The sequence below is a fragment of the Brassica rapa genome, chromosome A09, assembly GCF_000309985.2.
Source record: "Brassica rapa cultivar Chiifu-401-42 chromosome A09, CAAS_Brap_v3.01, whole genome shotgun sequence".
NCBI classification, from domain to species: Eukaryota; Viridiplantae; Streptophyta; class Magnoliopsida; order Brassicales; family Brassicaceae; genus Brassica; species Brassica rapa.
The window spans coordinates 6,123,755-6,147,125 of NC_024803.2; the positions used below are offsets into that span (position 1 = coordinate 6,123,755).

Consider the following 23,371-nt stretch of genomic DNA (forward strand, 5'->3'; position numbering starts at 1 on the left):
GGTCCAAAAAAAATATCACTCATCAAAAAATCATGATTTTTATTTTATTAGAAAACAAATTTGAAAAAATTAAAATAAAAATAAATATTTATTTCTAACAAAATCTATAAAATTATAGTAAATGTATTTGTGAAATTAATTAATTTCATTTTATTTAAATTTTCGTTTATAAACCAAAACTATATTTAATTTTAATTTCTAATTATGTTTTATGATAATTTAAATTAAAACTAACTAATTTTGAAAGTAAATTAAAAGATTCTAAGAAGATTTTAAAAAGATTTTGTTAGAATATTTTAAATATATTCATTTGTATTTCAAATAAAATAATATAGATATTAAAAGATATAATAATGAACTTATGTAAAATATGATATTTCTAGGAATTGTCCAACTAAAAAAAATCACACATGAAAAGAAGTCATGACTTCTGTTTTAATATATAAGATAGTTACAAATACTTCATTATGAAAAAAATCAAAATTAACCCTATTTCATCATTTATAAAAGTTTAAGAATTATTTATACAAGTTTATAAACCTAACATCAATACAAACCTTACAACAAAATACTAAACCCTAAGTTCAAATATTAGAGTATTTTTGAAAAGTGATATCCAACTTAATGTATTTCTAAGTAATTTTTCAAAACTAAACCATTTTAATATAGTTTAAATGAAATCTTTTTCATATAATTGAAAAAAAACGACCCAAAATGCAAAAAAAAAAAGGCAAAAGTTTTTGAAAATGAATATTTGATTCAAAACAGAAAAACCGAAATCTGTATTGAATTTGTTACATTCTTATGTGTTTGCACTATTATTTTTTTCCTGAACAACTATTGTTGCACTATTTATTTTTGTACTTATAAAATGCTACATTGGAGTCTTGGACTATAATTGTCTTCGTCAACGACACAAAAACAAAACAAGAACCAATTGGGAAATTTACTTCACTATCCGGCCACCTTACCAAGCCGAAGCTCACTTAGTGAAACGACGTCGTATAACCTAGCTCCGCGAATCGTGGTCTTTTTTTTTTTTTTTTAACAACCGCGATCGTGTTCTTATCCAGTAAAAAGTGGAAACAACATATTCTCTGCCTCGGATCCACGCAACTTTTAACCCTAGTCAGATTCAACCTAACCACAGTTAGCCTCACCCCTCCAGGATTCTCCCACGTGGACAAATCGACGATCAGTAAAATATTTATTTTTAAAATTATCCCATCGCTTTAATTCGTCCCTCCCTATATCAGTCCCCTCTTCGTCACCTCTTTAGCTAAATCACACCAAAACCCTAATCTCTCCCAAAGCTTTCTCTCTCAAACACAAAATGGTTAACCCTAAAGTTTACTTCGACATGACCGTCGGCGACAAAGCCGCCGGCCGCATCGTGATGGAGCTTTACGCCGACACAGTCCCCGAGACGGCCGAGAATTCCGTGCCCTCTGCACCGGCGAGAAAGGAATCGGCAAATCCGGGAAGCCGCTCCACTACAAGGGCTCAGCTTTTCACCGCGTGATCCCCAAGTTCATGTGCCAGGGAGGAGATTTCACCGCCGGGAACGGAACCGGAGGAGAGTCGATCTACGGCATGAAGTTCAAAAGACGAGAACTTTGTCAAGAAGCACACCGGTCCGGGTATTCTCTCCATGGCTAACGCTGGTTCGAACACGAACGGATCTCAGTTTTTCATTTGCACTGAGAAGACATCGTGGCTCGATGGGAAGCTGTTGTGTTCGGTCAAGTTGTCGAAGGGATGGATGTCGTTAGAGACATTGAGAAGGTTGGATCTGACAGCGGAAGGACTTCTAAGAAGGTTGTGATCGCTGACTGTGGTCAGCTTTAGATCTGATGAGGGAGAAAAGAGAGAGGAGAGGTTGTTGATCCAATGGTAGCTTTGTGTTCTTTTCTGTGGTGTTTTTTTTTGTTCTGGTTTTCTCTGTGTTTCTATGGCTACCATTGAATAATAATGATAATGATTAATCTTAGTTATTATTGCTCTAATTAAATCTGTTTTAACATTATTATCAAACACGTTATTCGGAGAATAGTAAAGCTCTATATAAAATAAAATAACAAATGTGTGGAAAAGTTGTGATTGGAGTGAAACTTTTACGTTAGTAGATAATGACATGTTGTATTGTTGCTCTGTCCCTAATGTAGCTGCATAAAAGTTTATTATCAAACATGTTCTTTGAATAGTCAAAGGTTTATATAAAAACGTAAAGAATTTGTAGGAAAAAAAAACTGTGGCGAGTATCTAATAAATACATTACTAGATATTTGTCACATTAAAATAGTAGTGTAATTTCGGAGATTTTTATAGAGAATGGATGTGATTTGTCAGATCTTTAGATGTCATGAGCCATTGAAAAAGGAAAGGTTTATTGAATGGATTTTTATTGTACTGCACTACTGCTATATGTGGTCTTGTTTTGCACACGATGAAGAAAGTTAATCTGTGGCCCAGATATGAATCGGTAACCATTGTTATGACGGTCCACTACCACATTTTACAGGCCCAATTGCTTTCAATTATGATTGTGTTTTCGGTCTCTAGTGTTCTCGTTATTTTATTTTGTCAACTCATATACTTTAGAGTTTGAGTTGTCATGATTGGTTTGTCCTTGAGTCGTTAGCTCTTGCATGCGAAAAGCAACCCATTCTTGGGTTATAGCAGTGTTGCGTTGATAGAGAGATTATCGGTTCTCGTGCTTCAATAGATTGGAAGCTTTTTAACGAGACTTGCAGAGTTCCCTAACCATTGGTTGATTGAAAAGAGTGAAAAATGTAATCTAACACCCTGGTGGTTTTCAATTCAGCTGTTTTTAACCTTGACTAAGATCTCTGAACTATGGAAGTTTGAGGTTTATTAGTTTCTCCAATTTAAATGGTGCATACTGGTATCGATCTATTTTATTACTTACAGTTTTTCCTTCTTTGTACTTTTTTGTACTGGTGCATTTCTGCAGGTCTTGTTTATGTAAGACCAGTTTGGTCAAAAACTCTATAATGGAATGAATGATTAAGAGTTAAAAAAAATACTAGTCAAAAATAATAATTCATAATGGAAAGCATGAGTTCAATTTTTTTTTTTCAAAAAAAATATTAGCTTAATCACATTTAGTTGAATCTCATAATTAGATGGTTTATTTTTGATCAACGTTTCTTCATGTATATATGCCCAGTTTTGATGGTCATACTTTTATGTATCATACTACTCCCTCTGTTTTTGTATGTAAGTAGTTTTAACAAAAATAAGTTTGTTTCACAATATAAGATGTCTACATAATCCAAAACCCCTTTTGCATTTATTACATATGTTGTGACCAATCTAATAATTTATGTGTTTTTTATTATTGGCTAAATTTATGTACTAATTGCTTTTTTTCAAAAGTAACAATTTTCTTAATATTATCACTTTTAACTAAACTACTTACATATAAAAACAGAGAGAGTATATCATATGACAGTGCCATCTTAAACAATTTAATAGTTTTGGACGAAACATAAAATATGGATATTTTTACTACATTTTCGTCTAACATTTTCTCATTGCATTTTAAAAAAAATTAAACCACAAGAACTTTTTGATATTAATTTTTTTTTTATAGAAAAATGTGTCTTTTTATGAAAATCAGGTTTTGTAAACGTGAAAATTGGAAATGGTGAACCATACATACTTTGTTTTTTGTCTTGTATTAGGTTTAATTTATGATGAATTTTATAGTTTTATTATAGATTTATCAACTATTTGATAAATTAACATAGTGAAATAAGCTTTTATAATCCATAAAATAACACTAAAATTTTTTGTGAACCCATAGACTCATGGCAAATGTCTACGTTGTCATGGGTAAGAGCCTACCCTGCAGCCCAATAGTGTAAACAAACTCGCCCTAATTAAGAGAATAGCAAGTCGGCTTAGGGATGAGGAGAAGAAGTCGTCCAATTTACTTATAAATACAGCTTTACATTTTCTTGCCGAGTTTATGGTTCTCTTAAAGTTTCAATAATTTGGTCTTGTAATCAACCTTTGATCTCCATAAATGTTTTCAAATAACACACCACTGAATTCGTGCTTTCATCTTGAACACGCCGAGTTCAGATTTAACACAACACTAATTGCTTTCATTATGTACACTATTGAGTATCGACACATTTGTAAGTGATTTTATTGTTACTTGTATACTAATGTGCTTCTAAAATTTGTTAGATGATCTACTCCTAACTCCTAGTCAATTAACTGGAAATGGAATTTTGATACTCGAATATAACATGTTCTTATATTATACAGTATTAGTTTTATACAAAAAGTAGGTATCAGTGAGATATATTATTCGGCCGTCTGGCGTCTAGACCGTTTGATCGACGGATGTTTATGCCGAAATGTTGTTGACATCCATCACCGGTACTGTCATGGATAAAACTGTATTTGTATTTCCTCGACCTAATAAACTTGAGACACCAATACTTGTTTAATTCCATCATGGAAGAAGCATTAATGTCCTTTCGACATATAACAAAACAATCTTTTTAATTCGTACGTAACAGATTCAAATGCATGACTTTCCTACATTACAAAACCTCTTTCTTAAATCAAGAAAGTAGCCGAACATCTCCAAGTGACTGCAAGAAGAATGGTTCAGGAACAGCACACGTCGAGTAAAACTTTTCTTCTTTTTATTTTATTTCACACTTCACGTGTTGTGTGTGGAACTGTGTTCACATTAGTTACAGCTCAACACAACTATATTCATACAAAGTCTTGATAGTATTAACTGCGTAGAACCAATACCTTCGAAACCAATAACTATAACCCAAAACCCATTTAAAAAACAAACTTAAAGAAAGAAATATTTATTGCTCAGCACAAAAGGTTAGGGAGATAATTAATAATCCATTACAAATCTTGGAGGCAGAAACATTAAAGTTCTTGAGTCGTACGAATACTCTAATGTTCAGACCATAGACTAAGTTTTTTCTTGTCATTGTCAACAACCTCATTTAATATTTTAGCAGTTGAAGGTGGAGAAGAAGTGATGCTTTCCTTTTTATTTACACTTTTTTTTATCTTATAGACTTCAATAACTTCTCATATTATTCTCTTCTTCTTCTTTATTGCTTATAGTTCTGAGATATCAAATGGATTCAAATCATACTATCCTCTTTGTGGCTTTCTTATTCTATGCTTAACTGTGAATGGAGTTACCGGATATGCCACGGTCACTGGCACGGTGTTTTGTGACCAATGCAAGGATGGAGAGAATCTTTGTTCGATTTTCCCGTCTCCGGTAAGTAAGAATGACATTTGTATACACTTTGTGTTTCGCTGTATCTCTGCTTTTTCTTTAGGATTGTGTTGTTGATTCCTTGCAGGAATCAAGGTTAGTGTCACATGTTGGATGAAAATGGACAAGTCTATATGTCAAGAGAAGAGACACTAACTGGCTTGGAGGATATGTTATGAGGTTCGACGGGACACCTGATCTAAGCAACTGTTATGCTCAGGTTTCAGACAATGGAGCTCAACAAGGCTCAAGTAGTAGTTGCAGCATCGCTTCAGGTCCTGCGCAGAAACTTAAACTATTGTTTAGTTCTTTGGGATTGAAACCTTCGTTGTGGATGCCCTTCTTGCTCAGCCGGTTCAGCCAATGTCTTCTTGTCCTAAACACCACCAGCTCCGGTTATGCCTCCTCCTCAGGTCCCGGTCATGCCTCCTCCTCAGGTTAAGCTTCCACCTTTGCCTCCAATTGCTCAAGTCCCGGTCTTACCTTCTCCTAAGGCCCCGGCCATGAGTCCTCCTCCAGATACATCGCCACCTCAATTTAAGCTTCCACCTTTGCCTCCAATCCCTCCAGTTCCATTTGTAGAGCCCTCAGCTTGTTGTCACAAGTGAGCTTTCTCTTTAATTCATTGCTTTTTACTTGCACCCATAAAAAATGGCCAACCTATCTAAATGACATAACATTTTGCTTTGTGACTTACATAGGTTATGGATAAGACCTGAGTACAGATGCTACTGGAAGGTGATAGGTCCAGACACGAAGGTCGCGGTCGCGTTTGGACTAGTAGCCGGGAGGAGATATGGTACTGATATGACAGTAGGGGAGGCCGCTTAAAGGGAGAGGAGAAGCCTACAAGACTCTCCTAAGGGAAGCAACAACTGCATTACTCAATTCATACAACTCTCTTGGCTTTCCTTATAACTCCGTTGCTGTGACCACATACACAAATATGGCTCTCCTTGGGAACTCCCAGCACGATGTTCTCATGACAGCTATCCGTTTCATCAAGGCTAACTCGGGGACATGCAAATTCACAGACTGCAAGTGATTTCAGTGTGTTTTATTTTTATCTTTATTTAAATACTCTACACTTTCTTATTTTCCCAATGTTCTTGGGTCCTTTTGTAACTAACACCTACTATGAAAAACTACACTTGGATTCATTATCTTTTATGAAATATTGTATGCCCTTCTAGTAATATGGACAAACACAAACTATTTCCCCACAGACGGCGCCAACTGTCGAAGGTTAAGCCATGTCTTTGCTTAAACAAAAACTCTTCTTCTAATGTTGTTACGTACTCTGTCTATTTAAGCCATGTCTTTTCAGTTTTCAGAGCTTGTTGTTATTTTCATTTCTTACGTCCAGACCATATTAACCGCTCAGTACCTTTTCTTGTAAGAAGAAATAATAAATAACTAGAATTGGTAATAGTAAAATATCATTCAAATTATGTGACAAAATATATGAACAAAATCTTGAAAAGTTTACGCTGGTGTGCGGTGACTCTGACTACAAGTACAACATTGTATCATGAATGAAACCAATATTTTTTTCATGCAAAAAAACATCAGCATCTCAAACTAAAAAATCGTGATGAACAATCTAGTGCAATCTAACTAGAACAATTATTAACTAAGGTCACTACCAGAACTTTTGGCCTTTTTGCTAGCATGAATCTTAGCATAAATCTCCTTTGTCCTATAAGCCAACAGAATATCTAAACCGACTCCAATAATAGAAGCTAAAGCCATCACCAAGAAGACGAGACGGTAACAATGAGCTCCGACGCAAGTGTTGCCCCCACCAGGAGTTGGTTGTAGCCTCTGCATCGTAGAGGAACCCAGCGAGGAGACCAGAGAAGAGGAACGAGCCAAGTGGTAAGTTAAGTACTAAGATGTTGTAGATGAGACCATAGTATTTGAGACCAAAGAGTTCTGATGCTGTGGGTACAGTAATAGCTAGACGGACACCATAACAAACTCCGACCACCATTGAACCGATGTAAAGTGAATTGGGGACAGCTAAAGCCATTAGTAGATACCCTACAGCCATGAGGATTTGAGATGCTGCGTTCCATAGTGGTCTTGGTGTTCCAGCTTTCCTATAGAAATCAAGAGTAAAATTCACACTATTTGCTCAGTAAAGTTATAAATCAGCACGCTGATAATGATCTTCTCTTTCTTTTTTGAGCATGAAAAATCTATGCTCGTAAATAGTTTGTAAACATCTTAAAGTTTGTAAAGAATCTAGAGGGGGAAATTCACGTGGTGAGGAATTAAACAGTGTGGTCCTAATAAAAAGAGCAAGATCGCTGGATTTGGACTTATCTATGCACAAGAACAAAAAACTATTGAAATGATCAAACAGAGAAATCTAAAAGATCTATTTTCTTTAATTGAAAAGTCAATAAGTGGAGAGAAAATGCAGACAAACCATTGATTGTGTGTCCATGGTGTAGATGGGTTATAGCTTTCTAATTAATGTTACAACGATAATGAAAGCTTAAGGATAGCTCCGTACCAAAAATACCAACCACATGAAAATAAAGTGAATAGTAAGTTGCGGGCGGATACAATTGTATGGAACATAAAGTGTCGGCAAGTGCTAATTGGAAGATGGTGTCGAACCTAACCAAATAATTAGACTTTTTGTCAACTTTGAAAATAGTTAGATATTAATTAACATTTGTCATTCACAAAAAATAATCAAAACTTATTTATGTCAAATAACTTTTTGGTACAAGTGTTGTTTTAAGATTTCAATGCATTTATGATATTAGTTAAAAAAAAAAATAGCACTAAACCAAGTTTTTGTTCATAAAGTAGCACTCAAGGCTCAAAGTCACAAAAATATGTTTGATTAAAGAGGTAAATATACACTTATACCCTTGAGTTAATTAATTCAAAGGGTGGGGTTTTAGATTATGGTTTAAATTTTTAAAATTTATAAAAATTAATATTAAAATAAAAAATAAAAAATTTTAAAAACAGTTTCAAAAAGTATTTTTAATTATAAAAAGAAAATTTGAAAAAAATAAAAAAAAAATTCGAAAAAAAAATAAAAAAAAAAATTATAAAAATTTCGAATCTTAAAACATATAATCTGAAACTATAAAAAAATTTCTTTTTTTTCATTTTTTTATTTTATTTTATTTATTTTATTTATTTTTGTTTGTTTATTTAATTTTAAACCAAAAGTATTAGAGATATTTTACCCTTTAATGAATGTCATTTTGTGACTTTCTCCTTCTAGTGCTATTTTTGAGACATAAACTTCAAAAAATGCTATTATTGACAATTGCCCTATTAGTTAATCTCTCTTAACTGTATACTAAATTAAAAAATAAAGATAATAAAATTTTAATATTTAAATATTTAAATAAGGATAAACTAAATATTAACTATTTTCTTAATTAACATAGAAAACCTAAAACAAATTTTGATTTGAAACAAATGTAGTATATTTCAGCAAAGAAGGAGTGTTTAATAAGCACGTTTTGAATTATATACTTTTTCACGAAAATAACTTTATCGGGAAATAACAAAAAATTGAAAGGTCACTAATAAAGTAGAAGGAGACTTACTTGAGAAAGTGTTCGGAGAGAGTCCGGAAAGAATACGACCGAAGAAGAAGCCCCAAATACTAGTCATGGAGACGAAGATCGAGACGTCTGTGTAACCAAGTGCAAGCCCAATCTGGCCCATGTTGTTCATCACTGCCAAACCAGTCCCTACACCACACAAGAACGACACGAACAGCACCCAAAAATCGACAGTCAGCATCGCTTCCATTATCGTGTGTCTTCTCCCAACACCGGCCTCTTCCTCTCCTCCACAGGACTCTCCTCTTCTTACAACTACTTCTTCCTTCTCCGCCGATCTCAGCAGCGGTTCTTGAACCCGCCCTTCCACGTCTTGTTCTTCACCGCGGTTCAAGCTTCGTATGAACGAGTGGAAAGGTATGGCGATCGGAGAGAACAGGAGGAAGAGAAGTACGGAGGCGAAAACGACCGAGAACACTCCGGTTTTGATTCCGATGATGTCGTAAGACTGAAGGTACACAGCAACAACGACGGCTAGGATGTTGAATACCGCGAAGTAACGCGTCTCTTCGCTCTCCTCGTCGGCGGAGGAAGCCGGAGGGATCTCACGGAGGAAGAAACCGCCGTGAGACAGACTCCGAAAGGCACCACCGCGAGAGTAAAACGAGAAACGACGCAGGATCGTTTGAGAAGAGAGCAGTGCAGAGATCGGTGTGAAATAGCCGTGCTTAGACCGACGTATCCTTTCAAGATCCCCGAGACCGGACCACGGTTTCGCCGGAAGTTTCGTATGCAAGTAACAAGAACCGCCGTGTTCATCCACGTCGTGCTGTTTCCTCCCATACAGAGGAATATACACATCTGAACATTACAAACCCTCAGAATCAAGAATTGCGCTAGTATAAATTCAAGAATATTATTTTTTTTTTTAATAATATTATTTGTACCTGCCAATAAGGGAGAGGGGTGATGGTGCGGCTAACGACGAGCCATTGTACACCATAGCCAAGAAGACCTTCTAAAGAACCGATAAGGAGGATCACTGGAGTGGAAAGACGGTCCGAGGCGAGGCCAGCGAGGATTCCAAAGGCTTTTCCGACGTCTTTAGCGACGGAGAGGTTGTTGAGCTGGAGCTGGTTGAGGTTCATGAGTGACTTGAGAGCGCCAGAGTAGTTGGAGAAAGTGTAGTTGTTGCCGGAGATGGACTGAACCCAAACCGCCGTCACAAATCCAAGCCATTTCAGTGCAGAAGAAGAGAGGGAGATCTCAGAATGCCCATTGTAGAAGAAAGAAGTTCAAGAAGAAGAATGTGTTGGTTGTGGAGGTTAAAATTAAGGGAGGTTTTATAGAAGGGAAAGGGGATATCTTTTGTTTGTGTGAGTGTTTTTTAGTTTAATTAAATCGTTGGTTTTTACATTTTGTAAACAATTGTTTTTTTTTTTAATTATACAAGTGGGGAATGAGAATAGAAAAGGTACGACGGCGACATGTAGTACGGTTAAGAAGGTGTGCAAACCGTGGATACATCACGACATGGAATATTTAAAAGACGGTGTGCTCATATTATAGATTTCTTAGTCGTTTAAAACAATTAAAGTAGGTGGCCAACTAGGCTATGTTGCTAGCCGTTGCTGCTTAGAATGTTGTTCCTCCAAAGCTTCATGTTAGACTCCTAATGCATATTGTGTATGATCCCATCTATACAGGAGATGTATGATCAAAACAGAGCTAAAATAGTTAATAAAGTGCGACATGAACTATTACAGAGAAAAATGTATGACGTGGACTGAATTAAGTGTTTTTCAAAGTACGATCTAGGCCTGGACATTTTATCTGATACATGAACCCGTACCGAAACTCGAAATGAAAAACCCAAGCCAAAATCCAAACTAAAATAGTAAAATATCTGAATATGATATAGAATTAGGAGAGATTGGATATTCAAGCTCAGACGGGTAAAAATTGAACCCGAATAGATATCCAAACATAATCGAGTATATATATACTAAACCCTCTATTCCTAGTTTGCTTTTTCGTTTTATTCAAAATATTTATATTGATGTTGCATATGACTCAAGATCAGATAATATACATATAATTATGGACAAAATGATTTACTACTCATTTAAAATGCAAGTCAAACTTCTTGTTTCATGCATTAACAATAGTGCATCTAAAATTTCAAAATAACAATTTTTAAAGTTTATCTCCAAATATATAAATAGTCTAACCTATTAAAAATTAAAAAATCAGTTACGTTAATGGTAAATTTATAAGTACAAGAAACTTCGGTAATGAAAAATTTGATTTCTTTTTTCAAAGTCTAAATATCCAAATCCTATCCAAAATAACCAAACCCGAGCGGGTTCCAGACTTCAATACCTATAGACCCGAAATCTTGAAATATTCCGATCCGAACTCAAACGGGTACCCAAAATGTCATGTCTAGTAGAGTCAATAAATAAAAATTTACTTTGGAGCATGTTAAGAGAAGTAGTAGAGAAAAAGAAATCGACCTTGCATAAAAAATTGACTTCTTTGGTGGATAACACAAAATGAAAACTTCACAAACAGATCGAGATGAAGCCAATTTAGTGGGGCAGAATTGGAACACCCAACCGAAAAATATTTGAAAAATCCATTGAAAAATCTAAGTAAAAATTGAGTCAAATTTTAACAAATGAAATGAAGAAATACAGCCACTTTATTGATGAAATACAAGATTAAATATTGAAGAACTTAATGGTGGTAATGATATTAAATGAATCTAGTATAGACATGTAATGGACAGTATGAAGACAATATATGGTATTTATATTGGTTCTACGAAGGGTTATAGCGCCTTGTCATATACACGAGAGATGGTTAAAGACACTCATGCGAGTGACTAGGATAAATTTATTTTCGTATCTATACAAAATAAAGAAGGCCGTTCGATGTACAATTACAAGATTTTTTTTTTTTACGTCGAAAGACTATTCTATTACTCAAGTTTGAGGTGGTCTGGATAACCAAATCGGAATAAAACAACCAATAAAATGTTACTCCCTATGGAAGGATCTAGCAGTCTTAGCTAAAAAGTCTGAAATCTGATTGCGCGCTCGTGGAATATGAATGATGTTGAAATCCGGGAAGCATATTTGTAGCGTCTCTATCCTCTCCAATTCTGTCGCAAAGCTTGGCCAAGCCTGAGGTTCCTTTATCATTATAATCAGTTCCTTAGAGTCTGTCCCGAAGCTCTGGCATGTTGAATGTTGAAGCATATATTCTCCATCGCCCATCGCAGTGCTTCTACTTCCGAATGCAAAACCTGATTTGCGTCGAGTGAAATTTCTTGTCCCCATAAGTTGAATGTTCCCATAACTGTCCATCTAGAGCCATCCACATTCACTAAAGTGAGCAGAGGATGTCCAAGATCCATCTAACAAGCAAATATTACCCAAGCTTATGACTTGGGATTCGTCAATATTGTTATCTTGTATCACTGGTTGTACCACTTCGTTGGCATCAAACCAGGCTTGGCATTCACTTCATGCATGTCGAACTAGCTCCAAAGGATCTCTATCTACCCCCTAAAAACTTTGTCATTTCTAACATTTCAAATATACCATATTATCCAGGAATAAGGATTTATATCTTGTTCTGACTCGATAATGTTGTTTTTCCTCCATAATAGGTAATCCATATTTGTGTAGATGCTTGGTACTGGAAATATACATGGGGTTCTTGGAGTTGATAATAATGATCAAACTTGGAGAGCTGACGGACATTCGAATATGGCATGGGTTACAGTTTCTTCTAGTTCTTCACATCTTGGGCAGTAGTTGTCACACCTCATATTGCGTCTTGTTAAGTTCCTCGTTACTGTCACATGACCAGTTAACAATTGCCATATAAGATGACATATCTTCATAGGTGTCTTTAGCTTTCAAGCAAAGGCTTCGAGCTTAGTGATGCTTGGTTCAAAAACTTCATTTTCTTCCGCTGTCGTTAATAAATTTTGAGCCACCCAATATCCAGATTTAATTGTGTATTGGCCATTCCTTATATAGTTTCAACAGGATGTATCACGATGATGAGTTGAGCTTATATCCAAGCTCCTTATGAATGGTATGTCCTCCGGATGTACAATTACAAGCTTAAATGTGATAATCAACAATCGTTTATAAAATTGGTGTTATTGGGAGTTGTATTTTTAACCATTTAACTCATAACACAAGATTTTGAAAATACTACTTAAATACCTTAAATTTTTAGAATCATTATATCAATGTATTTTCATATAATTTCACAATAAACAAAATTCTCCTAATTTTTAAAATCAACAAACTTTATATAAATCTTACTCCTACTAACACCCCCTTGAGCATTTAAAAGTTATTTTGCAAGTTTTTTTTAGGAAACACAACTAATATTCCCACTCTAACTCCACTGGACTATAATATTAAAAATCTGACTAAAATATACTTTACAAGTGTATACATTTCTTACTCTCTCTAACCTCCGAAATAAAATTGAAATTGGATGTTAATAAGAATAAAAAATTATTTTTAAAAAAACAGGAATAAGATTGGATCTGTCTTTGTAAATAAAATACAACCAACGCTGCATTCCCCTTAATTTGGAGGCATTCTACAAGTGGCCTTAGATAATCTCGAAAAGCCATTACGAAAAATATAGATTTATGAACAGCGATATCTTTCTTTAGGCAATTTGTGTCGTCTAATTTTTTATAGAGCCATGTTGTACTAACATTGAGGGAAAAAAGGCATCGCCCTGCTTGCTAGACAGAATAAAACGTGGCATAATAGACAACAAAAAAAAAAACGTGACATAATAAAAATGATTGTACCTTTTTAAGATCAATATATTTATGAATCAAGAAGACAAATATATCCAGCTGTTTTTGTACTCTAGACAAATAAAATTGAAAGTCAATAATTTGAACTAAACTAAATTATTTATAGCAGATTAAAAGAAGAAAATGCTGAAAATAAAACAAAAAAGAAATAAAATAATTTTTGGACTTTTCTTTTCAAATAAAAAATGGAAACATATAAAATATCTAAAACAAATTAAGTGACATTACGAAATATCTCATTGTATTGCGGTCTAATTCAAAACCTCTTTACTATTATTCCAATATATATATATACAAATTAATAAATGTTGAATACGAGTATTTTCAAGAGAAAATTATAACTTTATCTCAAATCTGACACTATTTTTTAAATTTATTTTTAAATGTCAACTATTTCAATAAATATTTTAAATATATTATAAAATACAAAAATATCCCTCATAAATATTTTAAAATTATTTATAAAAGTTTTAAAACACAATCCCATGCACCCACTAAATACTATATCATGAACAGTAACCACTAAATCATAGATGCAAATTTTAAAGTGTTTTTGAAAAATAGTATCCTATTCAATGTATTTAAAACATTTTTTTATATTTTCAATGCAATTTTAAGTTCTTTTAAGCTTTCTTTAGCCCAAAGAAGGTTCTATATATGCCAACTATCTTTATTTGTTAGTGGAGGGAAAGATCACTAATTAAGTAATTTAAAATGTTTTAAAAATTGTGGAAAAACAGAAACATATTTGTAAGAGAAATCAGATCATATAACCATACCAATATCAAAATTTAGTAAATGACCATAATAAGTCATGTGCTATGATAAATTTTGTATATATTATGTATTAATTTCTATATTACCTTCATGTATGTTGATTAATCTTTTTTTTTCTTACATGTTTCCTCCCATTTGTTTAATTACTTATATTCCTTTTGATCTGGTGTTGAGAAACTCTACGAATTAATCTTAAGAAATGTTAAAAATTTATGAAAAAATCAATAGAGATAAACAAATATTTACAACCTTAAGATATGTATTTATACTTTTCAAAAACTTTTTTTCCTTTTTACTATATTTTACTGGTGCGTTAAAATTTAAATCACTATTAGAATCAACATTTAGTAAATGCAGTCAATCACCGCAAGTTTATTATAAATTTTACCATAATAGACCATTTAATATATTATTGATAAGAAATATATGATCTGTTATTTGTGTTTCAAATCCTATTTCATATGTTCATTTTCAAGTTAGATTCAACAAAGTATATAGAAATTGATATATAGTTTGGCATAATGTGGCAAAACTCTATTGACTAAACCTTTTCCGATTATGGAAATAAATAAGAACATATATGATGAATAAAAATATGCAATTTAATCAAGTGGCAATGGTCTAGTGATTCTTGTTTTAGGAGAAATTGCTCTATATGTGTAAGTTCAGAGATCAATTTTCTTCAAATGTGAAATTATTTAGCTATTCACATTTGACTAGTCCATATAGTAACTTGTTTTACACCTATTAAAAAAACATGATGAATTGACTATTTGATAGCAATATTCATCTTTGGGAGATTAATCGGGTGATAAATGTCCATATCAGTTCTTATATTAATCGGGTGACAAGAAACGATGCAAGTTGTAGTTTGTAAATAATATCATCCAAAAGAAATTAATTAATTATAAGGTGGTAGGGGTAAATAGATTGACAAAGACGGTTGTTATCTTCTGAGCCATTCAATTGATTTGCCGGAGAAATTATCACAATTTTGGTTATCCCAGTTTCTCAAAAACGAGCAAACCGTGAACCGGTTCTCAAATAATATACTCCATTTTTTTCAAAAGTGTTCTCAATTAATAAAATTATTAAATTTTTTATTTGATATAAATTTTTAGTTTTACTAATTAATGAAATAAAACAAGGGTAAACTATAGAAAAATGTTTAAAAAATGCATTGGAAATATAAAAAACATTTATAATGAAACAAAATTTAAAAACTAAAATGACACTTAATATGAAACGGAGGGAGTCTATGATTTATTTTTCTTTGGATCTACTAAAATTAAATATATTAATTCTTGTTTTTTTCAAAAAAATATAGTAATTCTTTTCGACAAACAAATATAGTAAGTTTTATATTTTGTAAAATCATTGTGTTTAAAACATTTCCTGTCAAAGGGTTTGGTTATTAAAAAAAAAAAAAAAATTACAACGGAAAAGAACCACGACCACAAAGGTCCTAGGACTGTAGGAGTAGAGAGATGCGTTAACAAAAGAAACCCTCGAAAACTCAAATTATAGAGAGGAAAAAAGAAGGGAAGAATCCATTTCCTTTTTTTTTTGTCAAGTAGAGAGTACATTTCCTATCAGTGGCGAAGCACTTAGAGAGAAAAGAGAGAAAAGAGAGAAAACGCGTGGGAGGGAAGCACCGACGTACGGCGGCGCGTATGCGCGCGTGCCGGCGCCGGTGGCTCCCTTCTTGTCGATCCTTGCTAGGTTTTCCTCTGTGCGCGTCGATCTGCTGTCCTATCCGATATATTTTCGGATCTGGAATAGGGTTTTATCGTCGGAAGAGATTTGTCTACGGAGGGTTTCAAACGGCGGTAATCTCTCTTTCTCTGGATTCGTGGTGAGGTAGTAGGACGCGGCTCGTCGCGACAGCTTGTTAGTTTTTTGGGTTGAAGTTAGGGTTCATTCCGGGAGGCGGAGGCTCCGTTAGTTCCGCCGTCGCCGTTCAAGTTTCCGGGGGGTGGAGGCTTCTTCAGCTCTGCGTCGCCGGCAAAGTCTCCGGGAGGTAGAGGCTCTCTCAGCTCTGCGTCGCCGGATCATGCACCGAGGGGTGAAGGCGTCTTGTACCTTGCCTCGTCGGCTCTTGCTGCTTAATTTTTAGATTAGTTTTTTTAGGGCCTTTGTGGTTTGTTTATGGCGTTGGTGATGGTTTAGACCCGTGTGTGTTCTCTCGTTGGAGGAAGAGAGAAGCGTCCGTATCAAGTTGGTGATGTTTCTGTGAGCCGTGGTTGTTACTCTGGTGTGTGCTCGAACGGTGGTGGTGATGATCTCGCTCCGGCGATTGATCTCGCCGGTAAAGATTTCTCTAGAGTACAAGACGGCGGTGGTGAAGAGTGTGTGTAGGTCATGGGATCCGGTTTGTCACGGTGAGGCATGCTCCTGTAGTGGCCGGTGAGAAGCGTCCGATCTCTGACGTAAGTGCTCCCGGTGGCGGCGACGTTTGCGGGTTTGCTTCTCGAAGTAGGGCGAACCGCGAGTCGGCGAGTTTGGGTTTGAGGATATCGGACTTGGGCCTAAGCGGGTTGGTTTTTTTAAGTTGGGCTTTGTGTTTGGGCCTTTTGGTCTTTGTAACTCTCTTTGGGCTTCGGCCTTTTTGCTAATATAATTCAGTTGGAAAAAAAAAAAAAGAGAGTACATTTCCTATTAAAAGATGTTTGGAGAAGGCATCAAAGAGTGTACCAAAGATCTTGAGGCAACCCATTTTTAAAACTCGACTAAGTCTCTTTGAATATGAACGCAATAATCTAGTTTATTAGACAGAACTAGCATTCCCACAAGAATAAACGCAATAATCAAGATTGCGTTTACTACATTTTTTGCCTTCTAAATACAACTAACAATTCGTACTCAATTCGTTAGCTTACGATATCAAAGATTGGACGTTCATAAGAAAAAAGAAAAAAAGTTATCACTTAACGAGTGTACAAATTGGTTTCCTCTTCCTCATCCTATAAAAGTACGGGCAAGTGTTTTTTTTTATAGTTATGAAGTGTATGGTACAACGTGAAAAGGACTGTAGCTTGTTTCCTTCGATTTGAAAGCAATTTACAAGTGGCTTTAGACGTTCACCAAACGCCGTTAATTTCTAAAAGCTCTATGAGAGCAGAAAAATGCTTTTCAACAGCATGCAAATTGTTTAAGAAACCATGTTGCAACTAAGGTCAAACAAATAATAATAAAATATCACACCGTATCTAATCAAATCTTAATGCTTGACCGAGTCACATGTGCAACAATCCTTGCAACTCAACCTGCATCAACATCTTAAACTTTCACGAATCAAAATCACCCTAGTCAACAAACTTTTTCATCTCACTTGTTCCATTAACAGATTCCATCTTGATCTATATTTCAAAAGACGATCAATAGCAACACAAAACTTTAAGCAATACAGATCAACCTTACAACCTCAAAATCAAAACGGATCAAACCTTTATTCTCTACACCGAGAACCTGGCTTTGTTTGGGTATTCGACCTAGTTTCTTCTTGATTGAGCTGATCTAAACTTAGCAAGTAATAGAACTCAAGAAAACAAGCATACACATACGAGATTTGTTCATCCGGACTTTGTTTCCTACTATCCGCAAAACTCTCGAACCTTGATTATTGATTGATGTGATACAAAAGACTGATACCTTGTATTGATTTCAGACTTGAAATGAATGTATTCGGTTAACCAAAAAAAATAGACCATTTTTTCCGGTAGCTACATGACACTAGCCTTTACATATTTATTCGAGATTATTATATACCCGACATTCTGCCCCAAACAAAATTCCATCGAAGTTTAAAACAAATAAACCGAAACCAAACTACCCGAATAAAATCAAACCGATTATTTAATTTGGTTTCAATTTTCCAATAACCGAAATTATCCAAATCGAACCGGAGCTACCAGACTTGTCTATTTTGATTTTTCTTCTAACGAAAGGAGACTTTAGTCTGATAAATCACGCCCGTAATAAAATATATAGCTTCTCCGAGGATTCGATTCGATTCGATGAAGGCTGCTCGAGTCTTGGCGGCTGCGGCGGCGAGGGTTGGACCGGCTATAAGGAAGCAAGTGTTAACCATAACGGACGAAGCTGCCTCTAGGGTTCATCATCTCTTGCTCCAGAGGCAAAAACCTTTCCTCCGACTGGGCGTTAAAGCAAGAGGCTGCAACGGTTTATCATACACCCTCAATTACGCAGGTAACCTCACACACAAACCATTGTCTTGATTTTTTTAGTGGAGAAGGCCCACGTTGCCTCCAATGGGATGTTTCTTGTTTTGTTGAATACTCTAGATGCTTGCCTATTGCTATGTTACACTCTGTTGATCATCACATATTGTTTATAGACTCTGATCATGTGATCAGATGAGAAAGGGAAATTTGATGAGCTGGTGGAGGAGAAAGGAGTGAGGATCCTTGTGGAACCCAAGGCCTTAATGCATGTGATTGGAACAAAGATGGATTTCATAGATGATAAACTAAGGTTTGCAAACTCTTGTCACATTTTTATTTCAAAACTGTAACAATATTTTTTTAAAAAATATTTCTGTTGTATAATTGCAGATCAGAGTTTGTGTTCATCAATCCAAACTCGCAAGGTCAATGCGGGTGTGGTGAATCGTTCATGACAACATCTACTTCCTCGAGTGCTAAACAGAGTGGATAGTGTTGGCTGCTGCACTATCATATAGTATTATCACTTTGTTACTATATAATCGGAGTCGTTGATTGGAAACAAGTCCGGTCGTTGCTCATAGATATTACTGAAGCTTGTGATTTGTGGAGATCAATTAATGTATTCTTTAGAACACAAAGTTATAATAAAGTGTTGGATTATGTAAAAAGTAATTGATCTTAGAATCAGGAGTTTTCGCTATGTTGATCGATCTGTGGGTGGTTGTGGGATCAAAAGCTGCCTCTTCATAGTTGATATGTGTTCCAGTGAAGGAAGTTTTAAGGCAGGTTTTGGTTGAAGTTACTCTTTAACATTCAGACAAAAGCGTAACTAAACATAAAGAATGGAAACCTGTAATTTATTTTGGATGCAGTGTGAATAGAGCTTAATTTGTTTTCGCAATGTATATGGTGACTTAGAAAGCTGTTTGAATGAAGTAAATGGAGATACTGATACCAAAGATGAGATTCTAAAGACAAACTTCAAGGAAAAAAAAAAGCTACATAGACAAGCTCATGCCTGTTGATTTAAGACAATACTTCAATTACTCAAAAGTAAGAAAAATCAAACAAGGTGCAGGAACCAACATAATAATAACAAGATAAAAGAAATATTGCATTGTATCACAAGCTAACAACACCAAAGAACTTTCCACTCCTTAATCGTTGAAGCTGAGTAACAGAACCAGGTCTCTTCTTCCTCCACCACCAAAAGCCTCAACAGAAGCTACACTCACCACGACCGCCACAACGACCACCGGAAAAAGGGCCACCAACATTAAGACTAGTAGGACCATATCCACGACCACGAACAAAAGGACCAAAACTAGTAGTGGTGGTCGCCTTTTTAGTATTTGCTCTATAATTTCTCTGGACAGGCTCTTCTTCATCATCATCATCAGAAGAAGATGATTCATCCACAGACATGTTGTCTGCCTCGGCCGCCTTTACACTGCCAGTTTTCATTAAACTAACCGATGAGATCAACATATCCACTTTTTCTTCAATCTCCCGAAGACGACAGTCCACCTTTTCTTCCATCTTCTGAAGACGATGATCCACCTTTTCTTCCATCTTCTCAAGAAGATCAACCAATCCTTTCAACATCTCTATCACATCAGGTGTTTTTTTCTCGGTTATGTCTTTCTTATGTTTCTCCAAATCATCTCTCGGCTCTCTGTTCACTACTTCCTTTAGATGCGCCGTGGCCTTAATCGCATTCGAAGCTGCTCCAGACGGGGTGGCGGATTCTTTATCCATTGAGAATATGAGAAGAGCGAATCTATAGGTTACAGGGTGAAAGTGGAGATCGGCAAAAAAAGACCTAGACGAAACTGATATTTATAAAGTCTTTTATTGATGTAGCGTGCATCGTAAGTCCTAATGTATTTTGGTTTTTAACTTTTTACTAGAGCTTGACCCGCGCATCCGCGCAGGTGTTAATTTTTTGATAAATGAATATTTATTTGTATAAGTGATAATATATATTTTAAAATTTACCCGTTTAATTTTTTTTTAATATGACATTTATAAACACAATAATTTTATAGTTTATATTGAGTAGTTTTATTTTATCATGTAAACCCTTAATTATATCATCCATTTATTTAGAATACGACCTGTAAAATCACACAAATGTATTTTTATTTTTTATGGATCAAAATTTTATGATTATATATAATAAAATTATTGTATAAACTGTTTTTATGGATCAAAATTTTATGATTATGTATAATGAAATTGTTGTATACTATTTATTATGTATATGTGGAATTAGTAAAATAATTACCGTATAATGTATGTAATTACGAAATGTATATATGGAATTAATTATTTTCAAATACACATATGTATAATAAAAAGGAAAAGACAAAAAATATTAAAAGTTAGGTTTATTAATTATTGTTGCCATGATTTTTTAGTTAGAATTTGATTTTGGAAATACATTAATTGAAGAAAAAAGACAAAAATCCTAAAAGATAGGTTAATTAATAACTTCAGTGGCATGCCATTGTAAATATAGTGGAAAACTAAGGGATAATCTAATTTTGTACTCCTATTTTAATAGATTAGATGTATTTTGGTTTTTAACTTTTTATTGATGTAGCGTGCTTCGTAAGTCCTAATGTATTTTGGTTTTTAACCTTTTTATTGGTTGCAGCGTGCATCCTAAGTCCTATTGTATTTTTGTTTTTAATTTTTGTTTTCTTATTTACCTTTTTCCCCTTCTTGATGATTATATTGGTATTTTCCTTTATTACATTACAAACCAAATTTTGTTTTGTTCCATTTTAAATTTCCACTAGGTTAAATTTTATAATTTAGGATATAAGAAGGTAAATAATTTTTATGGAAAATTATGTCCTGAAATATGGAAACTTCAATATGCTGAAATATGGAAAGTTCTCCATTTATGAAAAGTTTTCCATTTTATTTAGAGGTAAGAAGAAAACCAGGCTCTAAAGTAAAAAAAAATTTCTAAGCAGGAGAAGGTGGGTGTCCTTCTCTAAGAAAAATGAATGATTTCTTGGATTAATTATCTCCAATAGTTTTCTTCTTATCTTTCGATTTCATGAGTGAAGTCTGAGATTACATGTACACTAGTGGACTGGAGTCATACATTTTCAGCAAGTGTGTAGTACGAGAAGGATCTCCTATTTTTGAACAATTTTTTGGATTATCTTGGTCTGGACCGTGTGGAAACCCAAAATTAAATATCTCACTACGCCAAGGCGGAAGAGATTGTCGTACTTTATGTTGTTCTGGCCCAGAGCCGCGTATGAATTTTACCATATTCGTTTCCTGGTTAAACGATCGTCAAAGAGCTTCCGGTTTTCTCCTATTTTTAAGTTGTGTAGGTAATCCCTTATATATTAATTGAGGAACATTTGAAAAGATGTAACCTCAATTTTGTATTAATTAAAAGATGCCCCAATGCATACGTGTCACTCAATTAGGTAGTCAATTACATTCAATTGAAAAATAAGTAGGTCCACATTCAATTTTTATATGTTGTTAGATATATAAGTTGGTCAAACTATATGATATAATGATATGATATGATATTTTCTTTCCTTAAATAAAACCTACGGAATTACCATAAATGACTAATATATATATGACAATTAATGAGTTTAATAATAAAGATTTGATAACAATGTATATCTCCTCCATCATTTTTTGTTTAATTTTATATTATTAAAATAAATTAAACAATCAAATTAGCTATAAAAAGAAAATTTAGATTTTTTCGTATATGTTATATTTTGAATTTTTAAAAACGATAATAAATGACTAAAACTATTAAAATTTTTATGTTAAAAATTAATGATCAATGGTTTAACATTTTTATTATAAGAAGATACACATGATTTTAAAACCATATGAGTAAAAAATATCATTTAATAATAAAATAAATATATATATATATTAAACACTATATACCATAAGATTACATAAATATTTTAATATTAAAACTTTCAATGAATTTTCAAGAACATTTATAAATTATAAACTTATTAAAGATTTCAGATTGAAAATTTTGTTATCGATGATTTAAATATTTTGTTATAAAACGATATGAACGATCATAGAACCGTATGATTATAAATTCTTATTTAATAAATAACTATACAAAATATACTATTCCTAGAAAAATAGGTTGGTCTATCTTAACTTATATTACACTTTTTATTAAACTAACTATCGAATTGATAAATAACGTACCAAAAAATGTTTTGCACTTTCCTTAAATAAAAGCTACGAAATTACCTAATATGATTAACGTATATGTGAAAATTAATTATAATGAATAATAAATATTTGATAACAATTTTTGTATATTAGTTCTTTTTTTTTAATTTTATATTATTAAAATATATTTAAAAATCACATTAAATATATAATAAAAACATTTATAATTTTTCTTATATGTTATATTTTGAATTTTTCAAAACGTCTATAAATTATTAGAAATTTGAAGATCCCCACTCTGAAAATTTTGTGATCAATAGATTTTTTTTGTCATAATAAGTTACAAATGATCATAAAATTGTATTAATATGAACTTTTATTTAATATTATAAGAAGATACACATTATTTTAAAACCATATGAGTAAAAAATATCATTTAATAATAAAACATATATATTTATATATATATATAGATTATACTATATACCATAAGATTACATAAATATTTTAATATTAAAAC

At 33.6% G+C, this 23,371-nt stretch overlaps 3 protein-coding genes, 1 non-coding gene and 1 pseudogene across 5 annotated transcripts; 3 read left to right on the top strand and 2 right to left on the bottom strand.

The window, feature by feature from the left end:
* Positions 1-1,287: 1,287 nt before the first annotated feature.
* On the top strand, positions 1,288-2,006 carry LOC117127665 (annotated as a pseudogene).
* A 3,040-nt stretch (positions 2,007-5,046) lies between these two features.
* On the top strand, positions 5,047-6,505 carry LOC103837774. The gene is made up of 3 exons (XR_004450678.1): positions 5,047-5,296; positions 5,382-5,897; positions 5,995-6,505. It is a non-coding gene; the product is annotated as an uncharacterized LOC103837774 (transcript).
* Positions 6,506-6,754: 249 nt separating this feature from the next.
* LOC103837775 (protein NUCLEAR FUSION DEFECTIVE 4) lies at positions 6,755-10,130 on the bottom strand (the record flags this gene model as incomplete). Its single annotated transcript, XM_009114147.3, is given in 8 exon segments — positions 6,755-7,108; positions 7,110-7,395; positions 8,878-8,899; positions 8,902-9,456; positions 9,459-9,492; positions 9,495-9,551; positions 9,553-9,696; positions 9,783-10,130. Coding segments are annotated over 8 exon segments (1,632 nt in total), but the record flags the coding sequence as incomplete, so codon positions are not given.
* A 7,589-nt stretch (positions 10,131-17,719) lies between these two features.
* On the top strand, positions 17,720-19,360 carry LOC117127666 (iron-sulfur assembly protein IscA-like 1, mitochondrial). The gene is made up of 3 exons (XM_033278271.1): positions 17,720-18,682; positions 18,850-18,967; positions 19,048-19,360. The coding sequence occupies exons 1-3, from the start codon at positions 18,490-18,492 to the stop codon at positions 19,148-19,150; spliced, it is 414 nt and encodes a 137-aa protein (XP_033134162.1). The 5' UTR covers positions 17,720-18,489; the 3' UTR covers positions 19,151-19,360.
* Positions 19,361-19,619: 259 nt separating this feature from the next.
* On the bottom strand, positions 19,620-20,518 carry LOC103837777. Of its 2 annotated transcripts, none has more exons than XM_009114150.3 (2): positions 19,823-20,518; positions 19,620-19,751 (listed from the first exon to the last, which is right to left on the bottom strand). In XM_009114150.3, exon 1 carries the CDS (start codon positions 20,416-20,418, stop codon positions 19,876-19,878), a length of 543 nt encoding a protein of 180 aa, XP_009112398.1. In that variant the 5' UTR covers positions 20,419-20,518; the 3' UTR covers positions 19,620-19,751; positions 19,823-19,875. The 2 variants fall into 2 exon arrangements, with proteins under 2 accessions (XP_009112398.1, XP_033134157.1); XM_033278266.1 differs by having other exon boundaries at positions 19,620-19,747; positions 19,819-20,518.
* Positions 20,519-23,371: the final 2,853 nt, after the last annotated feature.

Excerpts from the sequence above, each read along its gene's own strand:
- LOC117127666 (XM_033278271.1), top strand. The coding sequence starts at position 18,490 with ATGAAGGCTGCTCGAGTCTTGGCGGCTGCGGCGGCGAGGGTTGGACCG. Across the intron at positions 18,683-18,849 it reads ATACACCCTCAATTACGCAG|ATGAGAAAGGGAAATTTGAT; the intron begins GTAACCTCACAC and ends TCATGTGATCAG. Across the intron at positions 18,968-19,047 it reads TTCATAGATGATAAACTAAG|ATCAGAGTTTGTGTTCATCA; the intron begins GTTTGCAAACTC and ends GTATAATTGCAG.
- LOC103837777 (XM_009114150.3), bottom strand. The coding sequence starts at position 20,418 with ATGGATAAAGAATCCGCCACCCCGTCTGGAGCAGCTTCGAATGCGATT.